Source organism: Phalacrocorax carbo, chromosome 1 (assembly GCF_963921805.1).
Source record: "Phalacrocorax carbo chromosome 1, bPhaCar2.1, whole genome shotgun sequence".
Classification (NCBI taxonomy): Eukaryota; Metazoa; Chordata; class Aves; order Suliformes; family Phalacrocoracidae; genus Phalacrocorax; species Phalacrocorax carbo.
The window spans coordinates 106,870,772-106,889,653 of NC_087513.1; the positions used below are offsets into that span (position 1 = coordinate 106,870,772).

Consider the following 18,882-nt stretch of genomic DNA (forward strand, 5'->3'; position numbering starts at 1 on the left):
CCTGTAGTTCTCAGCAAATAATGACAATCCTTTAATGTGTTTAAATATAGGGGTAATTTTCAGCAACAGAAAAGAATGCATTCTCCCAAATAATTTTAATGAATATTCCTAATCTTTAGTAAATAAGAAAGCTTGCTGTGCTGTTTTTCATTTTCATTGCTGAGTGTCACTCCTCTGTTTTGTTTAATAACCTACGATCTCTTAACACTTAGCAATATACTTTGTGTAAACTACACACCATTTTCTTTCTGCGGCATCACTCTTGTTTTTTCTGCCAACACTCCCGTTGCATGGGTGGTGTGTAAAACAAATACCTCGTCCTGCTGGTGCAGTTGCCACTTTTCATCTCTAGGACAATATTCATCTAATCAGACATTGCCTCTAAATGCAACTTACAAGAGCAGGTTGTAATTTCATTAAAGATGTATTTACTGAGCTAAACCAGCTGTTCTGGGCTGGAATGCAAAAAAAAAAAGGCCCATGTGATTGCTACTCAGTCATTTTTAAGGCAACTGAAAAATACATTTGCTGAGCTAACCTCGCTCTCCCAAAGAGCTGGCACTGCTAGCTTCTTCTGTGTAAAAGGTTTAAACAGTTATTATAGCGTGTCATAAATTTTAACTTGTAATTGAAAATCTCTTCACTTCCTCAAAAAAAAAAAATATCCGTATTACTTGCTATGTAATTACAGACTATGCAGCTGCTCTCTTCGGCTTCGCTAGAAAATTTGAAGACATGAAACACTGTGCAAACCTTATTCAAATTTTATTAAATTGCTAGTCATAGATATGCCACTCTCATACTGGAGGATCTTGAATAATATCACTTTCTTCCTGTTAGCAGGACTAAAAAGCAGATGAATCAAAAGTTGATTCAGGTCATATTGAGTTCCTCACCACACAGGAGACCATCAGCTCCATAGCAGGAAAGTATAATCTCTATTTCTGCCAAGCAGGCAAAGGGAAAGCTACCTGAACATGTGGCTGAAAAAAAGACTTCAATATATAAAGACAATTTTTATTTAATTTTCAAGAGATCCTGTTCATTCTGCATGGCCACAATTGCCTGTGTTGCTTTAGTACAATTTTTGTGCTATTTCCTTATGGCACGTATAATAAAAACCCCTCTATTCATGAAATAGTGAACCTAACGTTTCAGCCAAAGGCATAAGACTGGTGACCCCACAATATCCTGTTCACCTTCAGTAGTCTGACATGAGTCATACTTGATTAACTATTCCCTCGCCTTTGTGTACTGTGGAAGCTGTGGTGTGATGCTGAACTTTTAGAGCAATTACAATAAAATATACACCATGCACCTCTACCCTTGATTCACAATGCATTTCAGTCTTGGGTCACTGATTTGAAATGGATAGCTTCTGGAAAAAAGCTTTACGTACCCCAGAGTTCACACTGTACTTTGTTTCGCCCTGTTAGTGCAGTACCGATGTTTTAATAGCAAATCATTAATTTGCTGGAATTGGTTTAGACTCCTAATAGAATTTTCAAGTCGGAAGCATTTAATTAATTCATTACCACAACAATGGAAAAGAACTATGAAAACAGTTAGCATACATAAACCACAACACTGTTTCTACCTGGTCCTTCTCATAGGTTTCATAATTCCTGCCCAAGCATACACAGACGACCTCCATTATTTGTATCAAAGTCTTTGATATCTGAAGTTGGGTTTAGAGGATTTTGGGAAAGTAATGTCCTTTTGACTGTTAGTGAGACCTATTTTTCATAGGCATTTTGGAAACTTCCACTGTAAGAAACACTTTAAGGTTTTAAATTCAAAATGTAGACTATCATGATCGTTTCAGAACATCAATTCAAAATAGTTAAGATTTGTAATGAAGCCTTGCACCCTCAGAATAAACATGTCCATCTGTCCTCAGTTTTATATCATGGATATTCAGAGATTTCTGGGTAACTACATAGACAATTCAACAAAATGGCCAAATTAATTTTTTTTTAAAATAGTTATATTTTCAAACATACCAATTTCTTCAGAAGTTGCTTTTTCTCATTCAAGTCAATTGCAACTGGAGATGCTTACAGTTCACCAGGGACCTTTATCATTAAAACTGTAACAGCCTGAAATTATTTGCCAATTATAACTCAACGCACCAATTGGTGGAGGAATACTGTTTATATTTGTCAGTAGAAATTACTGTGATTACTTTTCTCTCTGCTTTCACGTGTGTCACTAATAAAGCTAAAAGGAAGTAAGATGGAAGAACAGAGAAGGATTTCTGAAAGACTATGGGTCCAATGTCACTGATTCTGGCATTCACCAGGAGCAAATTACAGAAACAAAATGCATATAAAAAATCAGTTTATCCCACTTTGCTATCACTCAGCTAGACACTTTTGAAAGCTGAACCTACAATAGACAAATATAAAAATGTGAAATAATTGTTGGAACAGGTACCCACTATAATTATTTTGTAATCTAGGGTTGAAGCCAGAAGGAAATTATTGAAAAAACGAAACCAGACAGATGTGCAAAGAAGGCTGTTAACTGTAAAAACCGGAAATTGGTATTGAAAGCTATAAGAGAAATAGCTGCACAGATCTGCTCAGAAGAAGGATTTATGTATGTAGGAAGAATAACAAGGGGAATTCCTTGAAGGTTTCATGTTTCACTGTGGATGTTAAAATGCTTAAAATGAAGGAGTTCAGAAGCTGAAAGATAAGTTAGGTTTTTACCTCAAAAAAGAGAAAAAAACTCCCATTTCATTCAGGAGGAAAAACTTAGACATTCTCTTCTTCATTTATAAAACTGCTATATTATCATTTTCTTATCCATCCATCCGTTCATTCAGACTATACCTGGGAAAACTTCTTTGCTTGCATTAAAAAATCCAGGAAAAACAATAGCTTTTCTTTTAGGTGTTCTGAGATCATCATCTTTGATTAAGCATCATGCAGTGTGGTTTGGAAATTTCCGCTTTTTGGACAGTGAAGACTCTGCTCACGTATCTTGCTATACAAGTGATACATTTTAGAAAAGAAAACATGCAGTTCTGATCATCAGAGGTATTTGCTTATGCAGTGTACATGTTGGACTCTACTAGATGACCACAAGCCACGTGGTTCAGGCAGTGATAACTCACTACATGGGCAGGAGCACTGGTAGTCCTCTACCACCCAAGGTGGTCTCCAGCGTGGGGTTCTGCAACCTTGCCCCTTTCTCACCCATCCCTGTGATATTCTGGGAAGCAGACATAAAAGAAGATATACCGCCACTTTCTATTTTAAGATGCCAAAACACAGTTGAAATGTTAAACAGCACTGTGAAAACACTGCAAAACATTGCGAGTAGTTTCTGAGCCTGAAGTTGGTTATGGTCAGAATGTCCTTGACAAACCTTCTCTTCTTTTAGATAAAAGCCCAGTGAAAACTATTCCTGTGCTTCCTGTTTCATCTCTTCTTCCTTAGAAATACATCATGAATGAACAGAAAAAATTACCTCAAAGCATATATTACTATGTTTTTCACAGTAAGGTATAAAAGAAAAAGAAGGAACATAGTCATTAAAAAAACCCTAATAAAAGTGCAAACTAATCAAAGGCACGGTTGGTTCATCATCTATTACTTCTGCTTATGAAACCTAGAAGTAGACATGATTTAAAACAACAGAAGCAACGCAATAGTAAGAATAAATCACAGAAGCACAATGTATTTACTATGGACTAAAATGCATAGTTAAATAGCAAGCAAAGAGAAAAATTCATCCTGCCATCCAAAAGTCTGCTCTTCATAATAATATTTTATGTATTACATGCATACATAGCTATCAGTATAATTAGCAAAAAGCTATGTGATTTTTTAATCTGTTTTAAATTGCAAGGAAATTAATTTTTAAATGTAAGTATTTCTATATATTAAAAATACATATCTCTACTTATATAGAAACGTTTTTTCTAGATTATGTATCATTACATTAACATATTTAACTGAAAAATTGCATGCTCACCTAAGACATCTTGCAGAGCTGAGGGTGTGGAAACTAAAACAGGTATTCTCCAACGTGAGTTTTAGGATTTTGTGAGATTTAGAAATTGAGAAACAAAACATATTAACCCAAAATTCAAATATGACTAAGTGCTGCGTGACAGGAATTTTGCCACCGGTCTTCATGAAAGTGTGTGTGACACTAAGCGCCATATTTAGCAACTGGATGAAGAGTGCCAGATAACAGTCTTACCACATTTTTCACCTTCTCAGGGTGAAGACGTAAGACATGCTGTGACAAGGAAAGCAGACAGCAATGTCTAACCTGTTTTAGTTAAGGCCCAGTCTAGTAGTCAGCTCACAGCACAGTGACACAAACTAGCCATAAACACCATTGTAGCTGCTACATTTTTAAAGATCATGATTGGAGGAGCAGAAATAACACTGGCAGCCAGCCTACTTAAGTCCAGCGTTTAAAGCACTTGCCTAAAGAACAGAAGATCTAGATTTCTTTTTTCCCTTTCTTCAAATTCCATCAGTAACACCCTGGGAATAACCAACACTGATGGAAAAGAACAATCAACTGTGGTGGGGAAAACAAGGCACAATTTGTATCTCCTGTTCAATTTAAGAGTACTGTGCGAAAATAAACCAGGATTTACAGGGCCAGAATGATTGGTTGGATTATGGAGACCTGGGTTCTCATTCCAGTTCCCAGACCTATTTCTGTGTTAATATTTTTTAACCTCATAATGATTAAGCATGAAAACTAGAAAGAGTTCCAGAAAGTGAGGACCAAACTCTGTTCTCTTAGCTGAAAGGAGCCAAGCTAATTTAATGTCCTTTTATAAGACAGACTCTTATCCCCCGATCACTCTGGAATCTTCTCCATGTTCGTTCCAGATTCACTGAATCTTTCTTGAACATAAGGGGCCTGTTCCAAATCCCAACTTTGTTTTCCACTTCTGCTAGTTTGTTCTTTTGTTTCCTCAAGAGGAAGGATTCTCTCTGAGACTAACAGACATTAGCCGAGAAGCCAGCAAAACCCACCACAGCACTCTGCTTCTAATTCATCCCACTGGCGCAATGGAGCAGCTCTGCAACTCTCCAGCCAAGTTTTCTCCGTTTTGGTATGAGCACATTATTATGAAGGCTGCTATCCCCAGTACATTTCTAAAACATCTCTACTTTTCTCCAGCAAATTCAGTGAATACCCATGTGCTCAAATACTGATGCATCACGTTTTTTCCTTCCACAGGAATCCATTACCTTGGACAATTCAACCCAGAATGGGCTTCCCTGCTCAGCTGGCTCTGGACCAGGTTTTGCAGTGCCAAAGCCCAGCAATATGGGAAAAAAATCTTGCCCATAATATCAAATAACAAACAATAAGTAGTAGGTAGTGACCCCAGCATCACGCAACAATTGAAATTTGAAAGTGTGGGGAACGTGAATGTTGCTCTCACCTTCCTCTTGGTAAGTCTGCATCATCTTTCTTCCACCGGACTGTGGGTGTGGGATCCCCCTGCACCTGGCACCGGAAATCCACGGCCTCCTCCTCCAGCACCACTTGGTTAATCGGTCGCCTGAGAAACGTGGGCCGTTCTTGAAAGAGACATTAAAATTCCTTAGTGAGTCAGAGGGTTGAAACGAACACTTTTGACTTTTCAGCATCTTTTTGTTTACCGACTCACAGAATGAGGAAAGGAGGCTGAGCTCCACAAATTCAGACAAGTGGAACTGATGATGTGCATAAAGAGCCTGGAAGACGACTGCCAGGCTGGAGAGGCAGTGACTGTCACATCCGGCCCTCACGCAAGAGCTGAGTGCCAACAGAAGAAAGACTGTACTAGCACTGACTGCCCACCTGCCACGCCAGCAGAGAAGGCTCCAAGACCATGCCTTGCCATGTGAACATTTTGGCTCTGCACTACTGCATACCCAGGGCGTGGTCGAAAAGCCCTTGCCTGCTCTAGCGATATAGGAGCTGCCAATGGAGATCGCCTGCCTTTGGCGATAATCAATATCTTGATGCTTCGGAGGAAAACGTAAACTCCGTGGTACGCATCTCAGGCAATTGTGGACTATCGTACAGAGGTCAGAGCTTCCTTGATCCCCACTGCTAACTTCACCATGGAAAACTAAATTAAGGTCTGAATAATAAGTTCTGTTTACCCTTGTTATGTTAGCCTGCACAGCTACAAATATGATTAATTATCGTAATGTTGTACAGGCCTGCTTAAAATCCAGATGCAGAACCACAATCTGATCTCAGTTATACTGGTACAAACTCAAAGTACCGGTAATTTCATTTGAAAGGATGTCACTGGGGTTAGTTTCCAAGTTGCCTTTGGATTGCATAAATTTTGTTCTGTCCTCTCCCAGCCTTACCACACTTTTATTGTCATAAATTATTTATGCTAGAGTTAAACCATTATAAGACTGGGTTTATATGAAGCAATATTTCCACTCAAGACAGGGATTTATTATAAAGACATTTAAAAACTGGTTACGCATTACATTTCACATTTCATTCTCAGCTATGATGTCACTAAAAAAATTATTCAAAATTCACACAGACATAAGCAATACCAGATTCTGACTAAGGCAGTTTGTCTTGATAACGACAGAGCTGAGTTCATGGGTTGGCTATCTGTTTTTATTATATCCAAATAATAAAATAAAAGAAAAACAAACAAAAAACCCCAAACCAAAACATTAATAAGGCTGCAAAACTAAGCACGCAGGACCTCAGTGCCAGAAGCACCAGAACTAAGGCTGTCTGCACGCCCTTTAATCACTCCCTTTCTGTTTATGCCTTATGGAACTGGTTGCAATTATATGATCACATACTATTTATTTCCCCCAAACATTTGTTGGTATTCATTTAACGAGTTTAATATTTTGCTTCAGTTGTTCGATTTGGTGGGTGGCCTCCTGTCATACTACTCAAACTTCAAAGACAGAACTATTAATTTCCTCATGACCTCCATCACACCTATCCTAATGCTTCATAAACAATTCACTTATTTTCATAGCTCCTCTCTAAAGTACAATGGATATCTAAGAAAGCAATGTAAAAATATCTGCTAAATTTTGATGCTCAACCTGAGACATTAAGCTTCCGTTTTGGGGTGGGGTTTTTGGGGGTTTTTTTGTTTGTTTGTTTTGTTTTTTTTAAATTTAGCATTAACTTTCTGTGTTCAAAGCTCAGCTTCCATTGAATTCAGTTGCAGCTGATAAAATGTTCACCACTTTTAAAAATCAGAATATTACATCAGAAAATAAGGAACACAAAACCACCTGTTAATAATTATGTAAATGAGTGACAGCATCACATAGGAATTCCATGATACTAGTAGGGAGACCTATAGGCAGGGAAAAACATATTTTGTCAGCAGAAGAATAGACATGCTCAAGAATCTATAGCACTTTTCCAGATGCTAGAGATAAAAACATGTCTAATGGGCAGAGATTCTTCTATTTCTCCCAAGACATTGCTTTTCTCCCATTCCTAGTATGGACTGGGACCTGCAGGTTCCAGCAGCATTTGGGCAAGTAAATTCAGTTCTAGCCTCTCCCTGCACATTGAAACCTCAGTCTTTATTCCCTGTTTCAAGCCTGTGTCTGTGTACCAGCCATACAGAACCTTCACTAGAGATTCTTGTCCTGAGTGTGCTTCATTAGATTTTTCCTTCCCTGTGCCTGTGGTCTCCTGACCCTTCCCCACCTCCAGCTAGGCTTGCTCCTACCCTCATCTGTGTGTCCTGGCCAGCCTGTGACAGCGCCTCAAGTCCCTCTCCGTTCCAGCCACCGGCTGTGCCAGCCCTCTCCAGCTGCAGACTGCTTCCGCAGTTGATTTATCTCCTCCTAGCCCCAAATAATGCTGTTCACAGCTGGAACCCAGCAAGTGTCCAAGTCCAGTCTCCCTTCCAACTACCCGTGCCTCGCACTTCTTCGTACCTCACACCGACTCTTCTCCATGATGTATTCGAACTACGGTTGGACTTGATGATCTTAAAGGTCTTTTCCGACCTAAATGATTCCATGAATCTATGGTTCTACACTTGAACTGGAGCTCCTTTTCTCTGTGTCACCCAGATACAGCCCATCCACAATATTAACACACGAAAAATCGGTTAAAGTAACCAAGTATGATCCCAGGAGACTGACAGCAGCACTGAACTGCAGTTGCAGGAAAATGTTGTTCGGACCTGCATTCTACCTGGTGTCCCTGGTGTATGAATTGATGATTAAAGTACATCTCTGGCATAGGGTAGCTATTTACCACCAAATTCTATGACCCTGTTATTCAATGTGAGGGATCTGCATTTCCCAGGACAAAAAGCTTCCTTCAGTCCTCTCCTTCAAATCCTTCCCCAATTCCCTCCAATTACACCTTCCACCTCCAAACTGCAGAAACTTCAACATTCTTAGAGAAGAATGAATTATTCTGGAACTTTTTTAAAAAAAAACAAATCAGTTGAAACAGAGACCAGGCATGCAAAATCCTGGATAAAGCCTTTTGGTTTGACATCTTTATTAAAACTGGACAAAGTAACAGAAGCATTAGTTGTTAACCCTAATGCTAAGCAATGCACTTGGCCTCTCTGTAACTATGTTGATCTAGAAGGGAATATCATAACGAATTTTTCTGTAAGCGTCTGTAACAGCATCTTACAACTTCTCTCCTAAGAAGCGCTCATAAACAATACACTCACATCTTGGTGTTTGTTTTTCAAAAGATGATCCTAAACCAAGAAATTTAGGTCCAGATCGGCATCCTTGTAGGTGATTTAGAGACCTTTCAATTTAAGCAACTCTGCATGTGCCTGTATGCTGGCTTGGTCTGCATACAAAAATTCTTTTAGACCATGTTTATAAAAGCTGCCTGTAAACAGCTAAGAAAGTAACGTATCCGTATTTATGAAATTGCTACCTGTGGCTGTAAATGCTTCTTATACAGGAGATGAGAAAATAAATTCCTGTCACATTTTGAGAAGAACCCAGCTGACAATACAGTAAATGGCCCAAAGGCCATTAGTTAAATCACTCGATTCTATATCAAGGCATCTTAGGAGTATGCATACATGTTTGTTTCAGATCAGCTTCTCAAGACTGTGTATTTTCCAACAGAGTTTAGAATTTGCTAGAAAATAAATAGCCGTGTAAGTACAGATCCCAGTTAGCAAAGGACATGCAAATACCAATAGCTGCTGCTTCTATTTTTCCATCATCTCTGCATTTTGCACAGTGTGAATCAGGAAAGAACAAGTTAACGCTCATTTGTTTCCTGTATTTGCATCACTCAGACAACCCCTTGAATATGTCCAATAGCTAATTATACAGCTATAAAGTGATCAGAGTGAATGCCATTGCCAATGCAATTAACATTCTTTATGTGAGATTAACTGGATTTGAGTCACCTGCATAACTTGCTTACAATGTTAATCTCTCAGGAGACAGAGAGCTGCTTGCCCAAGCATGCTAAATACAGAAGGCTTCTTTGCAAAGCCAGGCCAAATTTAGTTTCAGAGATAAAGTTGGGAAAAAATTTTTTTGTTTCTTTTTTTTCTTTTGAAATGATTTGCCCATAAACAAAGCCTTTTGCTATAATTAAACATCGTTACTCTGTCAACAGCGTTCAAAACACAATATATTTGAGAAACAAGAAAGGGTAATGAATTAAAATCATAGACATATATAAAAATTTTAATATAGCTATTTTATAAGCTTTCACTGAGTAAATAAAGTACCCACTTCCCATACTTTCTCTGATGAATATTAAAAATCTTTGAAGAGAACTATAAAATAGCTCATGGTTATATGTCACGTCAACCAGTCATGCTATTACTAGGGTGACCTTTATAACTTCAGAATAAAATTTGCTTGCAGTTATAAAAGGGATTGTTAATGCAATCTGGACACACACCTAGAATCTGTTGCAGTGCTTGAGATATGCGCTACAAGAAAACCTACAGAACTGATCCTAACCAGAAACACAGGAAAACCCTTTACTTGCTTTGGGTGCTGACACAAGCTAACCCCAGAACTCAATTTTTCCTCTCTTTAACAATTGGTCTGAGTATCACAGTCTATTAGAGAGACTCTGATGACCTTCAGATGTGTTATTGCCCTTTCTCTGTTCCTCAAAAAGTTAGACAGCCATATATGGGACCTCAATCTAATTAAAATGATCCTGACTACCTTAATATGTTTGCTCTGCTGAGGCAACTGCTAGAGTGAAGGATTTGATGGTCCCCATAATGTTGAGGCTCAATCTGATTTAGAACTGTTTTCTCCGTCTTTGCTGGAGAGAAGGCATAATTTTTTAAAAATGTTTTTGTGTTCTAGAAAGAAGCATTAAAACACAAATTAAAAGGCTTTGGGGAGGGATTTAATAGCAAATAGTTTAGAAATAAAAGCATTTTTCACTTTATCGTTCTGATGTAAAGGAAAAAAGAATTATCAGATGGTTGGAAGTAAGTTTCACTTCAGAATGCTGTCACTAGCGTTATTTCATTTACTTCTTAATTGTATATTTCCATATTATTATATGTATATGTATTGTATACCATATGTGTGTATACCTATAATTTGTAGTTATTTCATTCACTGCAACATGATCTGGATAAAGTAAAGCTCTCTGCCAAAAATTAAGATGTGGAAGAAGACAGGGTATTAGGATCACTCTAGAGTTACCTATGTTGGCCAAATAAAGGAAAACACAATTGCAAAGGCAGATGGTTTTATATTTAAAGACATTCTTCTACTGCCTCTTTTGGGGCACTTTTCTGTTCTTATTTTGAGAAATGATCACTTGTGCAGACATTACAAACTTCTACATTCTTAGCAGTACCCAAGATGCAATAAGCTCGCACAGTAAAGGCACGGGAGCACTGTTAAGAGGCACGTGCACATGAAGTAGAGTGATTTTAATCAATTGTTAATGTTTTTCTCCTTTTATACACATATACAACCATATTAATTTCAGTTTTTACTGAGCATTAGGCACAGACTCCGGAGACCAAATCAGATCCTTTTTCACAGCAGTATCATTTTCCTGTTACAACTTGTCAGTACCTGTGGATAACAAACATTGCAAAGCCAAACTGGCTCTTTGCAAACTGCCACAAGTACACTGCAAGTGGGAAAATACAAGGACTTGACGAAAAACAGGAGACGCTTTGAAGGATAAAATAGGCACTGCCAATTTCTCTGCCTTGCACTGTGAATACATACCCAATTTTGGTAGGTTTTCCATGTGGCTGGGAAAAATTCTGGGACTAATTTCCAGGATATGATGAGACAAGACTCTCTGCTAAGTCTTTCCACATAGTCAGATCTCATAGTCAGAGCTCAAGAAAGTAAACTGGGGCACAATGGGGGTTTTTGGACTTTTTTCCTCTAACATCATGCCATCACAGTACACTCTTTCTGGAACTGTGGTATCTCTTTCAGCCTGACAATGTCTAGAGAACATCAAACACAAATACTTCTTCAAGCATCAGACAAAAATACCTCTATATCCCACAGGACCTTATTAGCTGAAAAAGGGCTCAGGTACCAAAGCTAAAATCAAAGATTAATCCAAAACAATCTTTAATATGTCTGCATTGACATATCTTTTAAGACATTTTTGTACTCTTCTTAGTTATGTTTTATATTCTTCCGAGGCTTTTCTAAATATATCTTTTTCCACTGCTTGATGCCAGCCTCTTGAAGTTGATATATTAAGGTTTTCATTGATTTCACTGAGCTTCAGAATCAATATACAAGATATACCTTTGTACATTCTCTTCAAAAGTACCATTTTAAGTCCAAAGGAACAAAAAGGAGTCTGAAATAGTTAAAACAACTTGAAAACTTATCTGAGAACAGTGCAGTAATATGATAAAATGGTAAAAGGTTAATGGAAACAGTAATTCTCACTTTATTTAATTTCTGGCTCCGTATTATATATTTACAAACCAAGCTTTCTCACAGATTGGAATGAAACTGCTTCTATTTTGCATCTTGCTTTAAGTCTATTGAGCCAAAGTCTATGAGCCCCAGCACAAGAAAACCAGCCTAATTTGTATCACTTGCACTTCTGAATTTGGCCTTTAGAGTAGTGTGTCCATAATAATAAAGCACCATGCTGCCTCGTTTTGTGAACGTTAGGATTGATGGATTAGTTATTAAATTTCTTTAAAGGCCAACTCAGACTCTGTGACAGACCCTGACTTCTTGCTTTACTCCAAGATTACACCTTGGAGCCTTATAAAGGCAAAAACTAGCAGTGGTGCTTGAAAGAGAAGACTAACAAAATGTAACACATCATTGTCACTATTCAAAACACAGGAATAATTTTGGGAAGCGCTGCTTATATAATCAGTTTGCTTTAGGATATTTTACTGTGCAAGGTTGTCAATTCTCTGCTAGTAGAAGAACCATGACTTGGGAACAAAAGAAATGCAATCTGTACCGACACTAACGGTATGCTGTTGGCAGTGCCTAAACGTTGAAAACTAGGTTTCCTATGCAGGTGGGGGCTGAAAAAAAAATTACTTGTTTTGTGAAAGTTCTACATGTATTGCCCACAACTGTCTCTCTGCAAAGGTTATTGAACGGGTACCCAGCCAAGTGGATACATTCTGCATATGGGAAACTTTCATTTTCTCCTCCTACTTCTTTCCAAGGTTCTTATTGCCCATTTTATTTTATTTGTTTCAAACTCAGGAAAGTTGTAATCTTTTAGGCTAGACTTCCATGCTGTTCCCATCGGGCCACCAGTTACCACCACACTGACGCAGTTTTTCCAGAGGCAATGCCTCAAGCCAAATTTACTGTACAGGGAGCCAGAGATCTGTCATGAGTCACATGCAGAAATTAACTTCAGGTATTACAGAAAAACTTGCAAAGCCAAAAGTAACAAGTGGCTGATTCCTGGAAAGGTTTGAAAACTAGTATGAAACCGTTCCTTTTCCTACAGAGCAGTGTGTTTACTAAGGCCTCCTTCGCACTATGGAAAGGGTTTGGGGGTTTGTTATTTAGAAAAGGAATAGAGACATTAATAATCAGCTAATTAATACACATCCCTCTCCAGAATCAGCACCAGCTGTAGACTTGCCAGCCACTTTATTAAATTCTCTAAGTCTCTTAGCTAAGGTATCTTCATTTTAATTTTAGAGCCCATTTTCAAATATGTTCAAAACAGTTAAAGTTGGGCACATGACTAATATATAAGTATTGTGACATTTTTAGCGTATTTTTCTCAACATTTGCACAATTCCCATGTTCCTCAAACCTGTGAGTCTTATTAGCGAAAGGCTGCGGACTTAACAGATGACCCGTGGTTTTGCCTGTGTTCAGTAAAGTCAATCTGAACATGCACAACCAATCTGACGTTTCCCAGAGTTGCTGGATTTATTGAATTGATTGTGTATGCTCAGACTGATTGGACTGTCCAGTAGATACATTACTTCCTAGAAACATCATGGATAATGCTCTCCAGTGCACTGTGCACGCGCCCACCCACCCATGAGCTGCTGCCTGGACTCCAGGAACGGAATACAACTGTTCTGCTGGAGGAAGACAAAGCCAAGCCACCTTCTTTTGTACGGAGTGGACCAGGACTAACTTGGACACATCTGTACAGTGAACCCAATACACCAACACAGGGCTTCAGGGCCAGGTGGCAGCCAGGAAATGGGCACAGGATCGTCAAATTGTCTTGTCAAACAGCAGATCATGAGCTGAGCACCTGCTTCCTGCATGTGCAGCAAAAAGGAAGATAGGAAGAAAATACCTAGACAGAAGGGGAAATTTAGGTAGGAAGATACCCACATAGGAAAGGAGTTTTAAATACAATTTTCTTTAGGTAGGGAAACACAATGTTGATGAATTAAAATATCTAATTTCATTTATGGCTGATTTTGTTCAGTATTCACAAAACAGGCTTAGATTGTATTTTACAGGTTGATTGCTATGATTAAATCCTGTAAAAAAATTCAGAATGTTGTAATTGGCTGTGTAATATTTCACATATCAAGGCAAACCTAATAGCTTTCGTAGCTCTGCAGGATATGAAATTACATGCATATTTCAAGTTTTGGTCCTACAGTTCAATGCTTTTTAACAAATTATTTTCTTAAGGATTTCTTAAGGCTTTGTAGTTTAGGCCTGCAATCTGCTTGCTATCCACAGGGAGTATTACCAGAGATTATCAGTACTTAAACTGATAAGGAAGATATGTCATGCGTCTTTTACATCTGTATAAAGGCACAGCTTCAACACATTGACTGGAAAGGACATAATAATTTGATAGAGACCCCTTCTGTGTTTTTTTGCAAGGTATACTAATACTGTCTTTAAAAGTCATATGCTTCCATGAATCCAGAACAGACTCTGTGGAGTTGAAGCCTTTACAGTCTTGTAATGCTGGAAAGCAGCAAATCCTCAGTCACTCACCAATCTTGTCCAGCAGAAACTTTTCTATGCCTTTTGTGAACCCCATGTTTTTTTAAAGTGGAAAAAGAAATATTAAATTGCACATACATGCAAACCCAGATGGCAATATGTGTGACTGGGTTTTCCAGTGCACCATAGCTGGCAGAAGGTGAAAAAATTAGGATCACCCGCTTCAGACAGGACTTTAGGGTTTCTGTGAAAAGTCTTAGTGGAATTACAAGCAGTCTTGTTTGGAGTTTCAGTATTGTATCAAGGATACGAAAGAGGTGTAGCAGGGGGGCAGCGCTAACACTATTCCTCTTTCTTTTTGGTATGCAAGTATGTGTTTTATTTAGCAGTGAGGGTTTTTTTCCTTATTGATTTACTTTTGTTCACTCAAGACCTCTTCACTAATTCCTACAGAACCACAGCTAACTGTAAATAGCAATGTCATGACTGCAGGATGTACCAGAGCAGGATTTTGCAGCTTTGCTTCTTATCTACTTGTTAGCAGGATGGGTCCAGCTCTAGGTTCAGTATTACTCAATTCTTGCTCTAGACCCTAGCCATAGTGCAAATGTTCCTAACAACTTCTTGCCTTGCCCACCAGGACTGGAAGCTCTTTGCACAGGAAACCTATTAATTTTTGATTCATTCAGCAACACCAAAAATCTAAATGATGCCCTAGCTTACAGGATGAAAAGCTGTTTCATGCCCTTTAAAAAACAAGTGACAAAAGTATCTGTATATACTAAAAAACTTGATCTCAGGATTTTCTCCAACAACTTTTTACTCATCAGTTGAGCTCTTCTGCGCTCTCCTACAGAGGTTTGATTTCTCAACCCCACAGGAATAAGGAATTATTTAAATAGGCAATGCTGGTCCAAATCTCTGTTAAGCAGGCATTGTCAACTGTATTAGAAGTAGCTTAATTACATTTGGCAATTTTGTAAGGGAGAGCATTATGTCCTGCATTACCGTCTCTGAGTGCATACATATCACTAAGGACCTCCAATTAGATTGAAACTATGTGCTTAGACAGAAAATGTTGAGCCATCAGAGCTCCGTAATTATAAATTGCAGCCTTTGAAACTTGGTTGCCTTCAGAAACTGTGAAATGCAGCTTAAGCAGCACCATTGTGTTTTGTTAACCTCATTTTGTCTCGTATTTTGGTAAGTCATCCGGGTCAATTCAGTCTATGACATTTGTAATGAAAAGGAAACAAAAGCTTGAGTCGCTTTACCAAAGACAGTCAGCTCTGCCGGATCGCTGTCTCGCTCCCCCACCATGTTGGTTCCAACACAAGTGTACATGCCGGCATCACTTTTTCTTGTATTGGAGATCATCAACTTCCCACCACGTATCTGTTTCAAAACAAGGAATATATTTTTAACTTCAGATAAAGAAAAGATGTCAGGAAAAAAAGCTACCTCTCAGGCAGCAAGTTCCACAACTAAGGCATTTAAAAGTTTTGTTTGTAAATATACATATAGCTTTAAAATTATAACCCTATATACTGAAATACCTTTAAGCTGTTCTCGAACACATTTTATCATACTGACTGATTTTGACTGCATTTCAGTTTTTTCTTCAGTTTTCATTAGATGCTTTACATTTCAAAGATTACATTCCTTGCTGCCTTTTTGGCAACGTAGAGTGCTTGTATTTCCTGCCCAATGATATGTAAAGCACTCTTGACATCTCTTTCAAGAAAAAGGCAATTTTACTTAGTTTTATTTGGTTAATTTTATTTTATTGGTGTCTGAACAGTTTCCTTGTTCACTGATTAAGACAGATTTTCTCTTTTTCTTGATGCAAACAGATTGAATCTATCCCAAACTGAGAATTCACCTGACTCCCAGAAGACTTAACATTTTCCTGTCTACAAAGGGTGTTTATAGAGTGAAAGAGCAGGGTAGTTGAAACAAATAAAGTAAAAAACTTGCAGCTTGTGAAGCCACAGACAGTGTCAAAAGTTAGGCAATGGTGTGCTTCAGAGTAAGCTAGAAATACAGCCAAAGAAACTTGAGAGTCAGGGAATGATAACCAGTTCTCTGCCACTCTTCCTCTACTCTTGAGTAGACGCTAGCAGAGACAGCCTGACCCACAAATAGCAACGACTTAGACTATTTAGCTTGAAATACTTTTTAGGCATCTAAAGCATTAAACAAGCTTCCTGATAGTACTTCCATATTGAATAAGGTCAGCGCTGAATGAGTTACATATCATTACGTAAAACATAAAACTTTACTGGAGGAATATTAAACCTGACAAGCTAAGCATCTAAAAATTGGGAATAAGTTATGTCCCCGCACCCTTAGTTTTTCCCATTTGCTTGCACATACTGTGATATAATTTCTAATAATTTGATAAATTAGGTATTTCTGCTGGGTCCTTTTCACTCAGTACATGGAATGAACTGTCACAGAATTCAATCACTGTTCCTCATTTACTCAATATGTATTCCTATTCAGGAACAATCATTGTTTAGAGTATAACTACAGCCTTCATTTAGAATACACATCCCCATTACCACACTAAATACAACATTACCAATATCATCCTAAGCTGTTGGTTTTTTTCCCCACAGAGTATTTGTGTACCTCATAGACATGACTGATTTTATCTTTAAAACACCTCTCTGATATAAGGCTTGAGATTCTCATTTCGCTGAACTGAGGTCTCATTTCAGTGAACTGAGATCTAGAAAAGGTAAGACCAAATCAAAGACATCCACTGAGTCCCCCATCTAAAAGAGCTCCTTACGTGACCAAACCTACAGCTCTAATGGACCTCTGTTACACTGGTAATAGAAATCAAGCCTCAAGAAGTTGAAGTTGGAGACCCAAACCAGAAGGAATAAACAACCTTCCCCCCCTCATTTCGGAAAGCTCAGAGAAGCAATCTGCTAAGAGTAATGACAAGTCTCTACAGGAAAGGCTATAAAGCTCTAACGTTCTGCTGCACTTCAGCTGCGGGGCTTCAGTGCAGGCCCCGTAGACAACCTCCCGAGCTGTACTCACACTGATCCGTTCTTCCTTGTCATCAATACGGACTTTGTCTTTCTTCCAGTAGATGGTAGGCTCAGGGTGTCCACGAGGTGGCTGGCACTCCAATATGGCAGGCTCTCCAGCCGCCACCACCACATCTGTAGGGTTTTGGCGGAAGTCATCCCGTAGCACTAATGCAATAAATGAGGGAAAGAAGGAAAACATTACTAGAAGTGATGACATTGTAAGGACGGGAAAAAATACAGGCAGATACATATAATATTAAACAAACAAAAAGTCTCAATCATTATTAGGTGATAACTTTGCATCTTATATTTACTATAAAAGATCTCATAAAAGAAGTTGGTGAGGTGTGACATTTTGTCCAATGGAGGCAGATTTCACATACATGGGTTTCTTCCCCTGGTTTTTCTCCAGATAAGAACACCGCTCTGTATTTAAATTAGAAAGACCTGTAGCACTCATTACTCTTTTTAACCTTGACAGGGTCACTTCCCATCCTTGCAAAAGCAGCATTGCAGGTTTGATGATGAGTTCTTTTCATATCAGAAAACAACACGCTGAATATCTGGTTTGCCTGGATCTCCAACTTCAGCATAAGCTAGGTAAAGAAGTGACGCAACTGATACCAAATTGCAGAGTTACACTTTGATTAAGGGTATTGTTATTATTACTATTACTGTTTTTATCATCAAATACATGCCAAAGTGATCGCCAGTTCTGAAAGGTGTCAGAGAAATCAAGCTGATGGTAGTGTACTTCCAGCAAATTTATTTCTGCCTTTTTTCAGTTTTTATATTTCTGCAACCTTGTCCAGTGCTGTCCCACGACATTGAAAGGAAAGAGCATTTAAATCACCAAGCTGTTTGAGAACTAAATTAGGCAACAGAGGCCAGCTTTTTACGTAAATCAAGCTTCTATAAAGAAGGATTAGGTCCAACTAGCTGGCTTCAGTGTGTTAAAACGATACCCACTTCATCATTACTCTTCCATGTGTGTTCCAGTCTCTAGGTTAATTGACATTCTTATAAACATAAAACTGAAAATAGCTCTAGATGAGCTGCTGAAATAGAATTTAGGGCATTTCCCCTCCTTGAATTTCTGCTACGTATTGCTTTCATTACAGCTTTAAAACAGTTCTCACCATTAATGGAACCAGGGCCCTCTGAGAAATTAGAAAACGCTGTATCCTAGTGAAGGGGCAAGTCAGGAAAAGTTCAGCAGAAATTTCATAAGCAGAGATAATTTACTGCTTTCAACGTTAATAAAATGTGCCCCATTTTAACATTTGGAACTGAATATTTTTCTGTTCTGTAATAAGTCTGAAGAAAATATGATTAATACATACAAAATTTGGTCTCCAAATAGGCTGAGGTGAGCAGGCTGGATATATGTGGCACTCAAAATGACAGATGAGGTAACTTTTATTGTTCCCCATTTTGGGATATACAGGTAGATCCCAGAGGAAGGAGGGAAT

General features: G+C 38.3%; 1 protein-coding gene across 8 annotated transcripts in view; it reads right to left on the minus strand.

Annotated features, from left to right (window-relative positions):
* Nucleotides 1-18,882, minus strand: part of ROBO2 (roundabout guidance receptor 2) — a 464,996-nt gene that overhangs the window by 134,494 nt on the left and 311,620 nt on the right. For all 8 annotated transcript variants that reach the window (XM_064469834.1, XM_064469806.1, XM_064469815.1 and 5 more), the window contains exons 3-5: nt 17,418-17,575; nt 15,638-15,758; nt 5,429-5,567 (exon numbers count right to left, since the gene is read on the minus strand). In XM_064469834.1, coding sequence (XP_064325904.1) covers nt 5,429-5,567; nt 15,638-15,758; nt 17,418-17,575 — 418 coding nt within the window. The remainder of the gene's footprint in view (nt 1-5,428; nt 5,568-15,637; nt 15,759-17,417; nt 17,576-18,882) is intronic.